Source organism: Thalia democratica, chromosome 9 (assembly GCF_965202585.1).
Source record: "Thalia democratica chromosome 9, ktThaDemo2.hap1.1, whole genome shotgun sequence".
Lineage (NCBI taxonomy): Eukaryota > Metazoa > Chordata > Thaliacea > Salpida > Salpidae > Thalia > Thalia democratica.
In genome coordinates, this window is record NC_139173.1 from 10,654,875 (window position 1) to 10,661,164 (window position 6,290).

The 6,290-nt window shown below is 24.4% G+C and overlaps 1 protein-coding gene across 1 annotated transcript; it reads left to right on the forward strand.

Annotated features, from left to right (window-relative positions):
• Positions 1 to 945: 945 nt before the first annotated feature.
• On the forward strand, positions 946 to 6,004 carry LOC145844803 (tyrosine 3-monooxygenase-like). Its single transcript, XM_082952224.1, has 7 exons — positions 946 to 980; positions 2,073 to 2,269; positions 2,822 to 2,957; positions 3,193 to 3,319; positions 4,937 to 5,032; positions 5,335 to 5,471; positions 5,923 to 6,004. Exons 1-7 carry the CDS (start codon positions 946 to 948, stop codon positions 6,002 to 6,004), a joined length of 810 nt encoding a protein of 269 aa, XP_082808350.1.
• The last annotated feature ends 286 nt before the right edge of the window (positions 6,005 to 6,290 follow it).

Consider the following 6,290-nt stretch of genomic DNA (forward strand, 5'->3'; position numbering starts at 1 on the left):
GTTTAAATAAAGTTTAAAAAAAACTATGTAAAAACCGTTATTTATTGCAAATAGTAGACATTTGATATTTATCATTTGGTACTTTAAAGTAATAAATATTAAAATCGAAGCATTCTTTTATATTTTTTATTTTTAAGTTAATTTACACAATAAAACCAATTTTTATGTTAAAAAACTTAACATAGTTACGTTGTGAGTTTTTAAAACTTTGTTGCTCAATAAAACGCATCTTTTTAAATCTATTAAGCATTACAATTTTATAATTTAAAATTTGATAAAAAATATCTTTTTATTTACTTATTAAACTAAATTATTTATTTTCTGTACTTTGTGTTTTGAGTATTTTTAATTCGTTTGCAGTTAAACTTTACATACTTTATTAGCTTTAATCTAAAATAATAATTTCCTATTGATTGAACTTGTCTAAAATAAAACCTATGGATTTGAAATTTAAAGATGGACAAAGTAGCTTGATTTTTTTTTGATAAAAGTTAAAAAGTTTTTATATGTTTTTTGTATATATAGCATTGTTTTATTGTTTTTATATATAATGAAATGTTTTTAAAATGTTATTTTCCTTTTTATTTAAGTTATAAGAAAGTACTTTTAAAAATAGATCTTGTAGTAATAGGAAATAACTAACTTAAATTTATATCTATAACAATAATTTAAAAACAAATACATAAAAAAGTTTTCTGCGTAATACAGAAATGTTTACGTAGGAAATTTTTATCATAATTAGTTTAGTATCAATAAAATATTCTTTCTATTGCTCGATCAATAAACAAAAAAATTCTCTTTCGTTTAAACTACAGTTTTTTATATAAATACATCGTAAAGACTCAGTGCTAAGCCGGTGAATAATATTTTAGCTAACTATTTTTTTTACTAAGTTAGTTCATTGAAAATAAGTGCCGATGTTAAAAAGTACTTTTACTTTCGACTATGAAAACAAAATTGAAGTTCAAAAAGCAGCTAATGTAAGTTTAATAAAAGGAAATATATAAAATACTAATAATCTATTATAACAATATTTTTTAATAATCTATTATTTTTTAAAAGGAAAGCAACATTTCTTTGATAGAGGAAACAAACAAAAACATCTGTAAAACTTTAAAAGGTTTTATTTTTGTTAAACGTGTTTTTTAAATAACATTAATTTGTCTTTTAAATTTTACTGGCAGTGTAGTAAGTAGCTAGAGTTCTGAACTACTCTAAAACATTTGTTTTTATTAAAGTTCTTGATGTAATAAAATATAAAGGTATTTTTAAAAATTTGTGTTTAAAATTTGTTTTAAAAACAAAAAAAAAATTTTAAGTACAGGAGTAATATTGATTTTTTAATATATATTATATTTAAAATTATCAAATCTCATTAAGTTTTGCATCTAAACTGTTTTAGAAAGATAATTTTTTAGACATAAACTTACTAAAAGTTGTTGGCTCTAAAAATGAAACAGAAGAATTCGTATCGAAAGTAAAAAAAATTGGAGCAAGTTTAAAAGTTTTAGAAACGATTGAAAAATACTGTAAGCATTATAGTTGTTGAAATACTTTGTTTATAAGCTGTAGCATTTAATGGATGTTAATAAACTGTAGCATTTAATTATAAAACAATGTAAAAATATATCTTAAATAGTTTTAAAAATAAAACTTTTGTTTTTACTTTTAACAAAAAATAAAATTCTAATCAATAAGCTGTTTCACACTTTAATCCACTTAGTAAACACTATTTAAAGTAAATATATATTTACACTTTATAGGTACTTGGATACCTAAAAGTACTAGCCAGTTGGACTTGAAATTAAAAACTAAAAGAAACGTAATCAAAAGCAATTCAAATATTAAAGATCAATACGAAATGCGTAAACTTGAAATAATAAGGCTAGCTAGTGAAACAAAAATGTAATTTGTTATTTAATCGATGATCTATTCAAGTTTTATAAACAACTTAACTATAACTATTTTTTTTCTTGATTTACCACAAAAGGATAAAGTTGCTTTTTTTAACTAGCATCCGAAACTAAGAAAAATTATAAAATTTTCAATTTTAAATCTGCATACAACTTTAGAGGTTGTCAAATTCCATATGTGAATTATACCGATGAAGAAAATAAAACTTGGAATGTAGTCTACAATAGCTGCAGAAAGCTGAACGTTGAAAATGCCTGCCAACAGTATATAGATGCCCTATTTGCCATGGAAAAGAAAGGGGTTGTGAGTCCAGAAAAAGCCCCACAACTTAAAGATTTGAGTGAACATTTAAAAGGTTTTTTAAATTTAAATTGTTTTAAACTTCAAACTGTCTAAACTACGTGTGAAACCTAATGTATGAATTTTTCACTTGATAATAAAAGTCGAAGTAAGTAACCCAAAAACAGGTGAAAAAAGATATATAAGATAAATAGAAATAAAAAAACGCTTTAAATGAAAAACTGTTAAAAAACAGTCCAATAACTTTTTGACAGGCTACTACTTTGTATTCAAAAGTTTTAAACAATTACAACTCTAAGTTTCAACCAATTGATTATAAATAAAATTTTGAATTTTTTTAAAGTACACTATATTTATTTATTGAAAAGAACTCATTACTATTTTTGTGGGTTTTATTATGGGCAGTATTAACAAGTAGCAAATCCATACATATAATAAAGAAATTTCTTAGCGCATGAAACACAGTGTTATTAAATAAATTAAGAGTTTTAGTTTTAATCGGTTGTCTTTTGGCGGCTCATAGTGAAGCTATTAAATTTTTGTAATAGTCATTACTGTTCACACTTATTTAATAATATAAATTCTTTAATAACTTTTATTTATTTAGAACATACTGGCTTTTCTTTGTCACCAGTGGAAGGTCTGGTGTCCTCCAGGAAGTTTTTGTCCAGTTTGGCTTTCAAAATTTTTCAATGCACCCAGTATATCAGAAGGCCTGAAAAAATTTGGCACACGACTGAACCGTTAGTAAATAATTTTTGATAGTTAGTAAGTAGTAAATACAAAGTTAAATTGATTGGCTACCCAAATCAAGAACAATACAATAAATAACATATGTTTTTAGTGAACAAAAATTTTTAACATGTGCCAGGGTCAATCAGTTAATTGTTGTTAAATAGTTTTAAAAATAAAATATAAAGAAAATAATTTTTAATTAAAACAAATCTGTTTGATTCTTGTAATTTTAATTTTCCTCAGTGACCTTTGCCATGAAGTGATAGGTCACGTCCCGATGTTTTGTAACCGAAAGTTCGCTGATTTTTCCCAACAGATTGGACTTGCCTCATTAATGGCCACTGACGAGCAGATAGAAGAGCTTAAACAGGTTACTTGTGCAAGTTGTGAAGTTTTCTCTTTCAGTTACATGTGAAAAAGACAAATATACAGCTTTGAAAAATTAAAAGTAGCTGTGGTCTGATTACGTTGTACATCGAGAAAAATATTAAAAAGTAGTGTTGATATAAAAGTTATATTTTCTTTAAGTAATTAAGGTTATCATATTTTTAAACTAGTCAAATCTTGTTTTAATACTTCTAAAAAGGTTTATTAAGAAATTTAAAAGTAGTTTAAGGTTACAACTGTCCTTAAAGAGGTTTGAACTAATAGTAAGAAAATGTCCTTAAAAGTATTGAAGTTACGAAAAAATTGTTTTTATTAGCTAAAACTTTAGATTGTTATGAAAGTAGTGATTCTGTTTAACGTTTTTTTTACTATGTTTTTCAACATTTAAATGAAATGTTTTATTCTTCAACTTCACTATCTTTTATCAATAAAAAAAATAAGTAAAGATTTAGACTTTAGAGTATAATATACAGAGCAAGGTTTTTATTAAAAAATCGATTAAACTTGCTGTCATGCTCTTTGAAAGTAGTAAAATTTTGTAGTTGTAAGTAGCTGTAAAAGGTTTTTTTTCGACTTTTTTTAATGTATACCCTAAACGAGTGAGCGTCAAACATGCACAAACGAAGACACTTTTGCACGGGTTGATTAAACTTTATTTTATTTTTTTATTAAATAATTTTTTTATTTTTACTGTCGCTGTTTGTTACCCCTGACACTTACCCTTGGTCGGTAGTTTTTTTTTTCTTTAACTATTTTTGTTACCCCTAAGCCTAACCCTTAGTCAGTAATTTTTTTTATTGTTTTTCTATTTGTTTACTATCACTGTTACCTCTAACCCTTACCCTGGATCGGTTTTTTTTTTAATTAATATTCTTGTGTTTTTTATTTATTAATTTATTTATTAATATTCTTTTTAGATTAATTTTCATTAAAATAAAAACTATTTACTATCGTACAAAATTGAGTTTTTGTTCAAAAGTGACCCATTGTGCAAAAGTTTCTTCGTGCATATTTGACCCGTCCCCACTAATAAGTGTTACAACCTTTGATTAAACAACTAAAACTTTTTCCAAAATTATCTAAGCAATATTTTTTTAATATAGTAATGTTATATATCAATTAGTTTTATGTTTGAATAAACATGATTAAAAATGTAAAAGTGAATAAGTTTTATTTTTAACATTTTAAAATGATTTTGAAATATGTAGTATCTATTAATTTAGTATAAGCTGCACAATTATTTCTTTAAAAAATCTAAACAAAACTATGATTTTGTTTTCTATTAAGATATATTTTGTTACACTTTAAGAGTATAGATGTAGGTAATGATTTGTATTTTTAGAAAAATTAACGACTGTATACTCATAGATTTAAATTGTCTTGCTAAACGCAATTACCGAGTTCGAAAAAAAAGGAAGTTCTCTAAAGAAATAAATTACTTAAAAAGTTGTGTTGGTTACATAACTTACATTGTATAAAACTGTTAAAAATTGCTAAATACAAAACACAAACAGATTTTTTGGCACACTATTATCTATCTAAACTTATATATGTTTAATTTATTTAAGAGGTATATTTGTACATTATTATATAAACACAGATTTATTGGTACACGATAGAAATGGGACTATGTTGGGAAAAGGAAAGTTTAAAAGTTTATGGAGCAGCTGTCCTGTCTTCACCAGGAGAACATAAAGTAAAATAAGTTTTTCTACCTACTTGTGTGAGCAATTATCATACAAATATAATTATGCCAATTAAAATAAGCTTAACTAAAGAAAATATTCGTTTTACTTATGTTTTTAATCTATTGTAACAACTAAACATTTTTACTCAAATGTAAAATCAAAATCGTGCTATATTAAATACTTTATATATAACATTTATCTTCTTGATAATTTCTACTGATGTATGAAAGATTTAAAAGCTCTAATACTCTAAATTTCAAAAAACCTGTCTAACAATTTACATTATACACGGAACATTTGTTTATTTTAGAATTCAATGTCGAGCAAACCCTTATTAAAAAAGATGAAAATAAACAAGGAGTTAATAACACAACCGTGGTTAGATCATAAATACCAACCGGTTTACTTTGTGGCTGACAGTTTGAAAGATGCTCTTAAGGAAATAAGGTAAGCTTAATTAAATTCTATTTAAGTACATATTTATTTATAACTGAGAACTCTATTAGATTCAAATTTTTAAAACGAAATTATTTGAGAGAAAAGGCTAGCTTTATTATTTCTGGTAAGTGTAGCTACGAGCACGAGCTGGTTATGAAAGCTTTTTCTGTAAGCTAATAGTTGTGAAAAATGTACTTGCTTGTATCTGTTTATAGTATTTTTTCATTAAATAAACAAAAATAGCTAAAATAACATTTTTTTGAAATAGCTAAAAAATTCAAAAAATGTGTAAAACAAAGTCATATTTTTACCACTTGTTTTATGTTTTTCACAAACTTTTATCATTCTTTAAGTCTAAAACAGAAAAAGCACTTAAAAATTATAAAAATACAAAAGTAAACAAACCAGTTTATTTATAAAAAGTTGTTCAGTTTTTAAATATTAACAAAAAATTCTTCAGAGCATATGCATCAACAATCAACACGAAATTCAAATTAAAGTTCGACGATGCAACGGGTAAAATTGTTTTTATCGAGAAATAGAAAACAAAATCTGTAATTATTAAACTTGTATGCTTTTTAAAATAATATTATGCAGTCTTTTAGTTACAATACACAGAGTAATTTGTTATCATCAAACACGTTATTTGTTGATTTTTTAGCAATTAATTTAGTATTTAAGTTTGTATGTTTCGTTAAAACTTGCTTTTGCACCATATTTAACTGATACTTTTTAACACAACAAAATACAGTTTATGGGAAATATTTATAAGTATTATACTCGGTTTTATAACCAATATTTTTAAGTCTTTATATTTATTAGTAACAT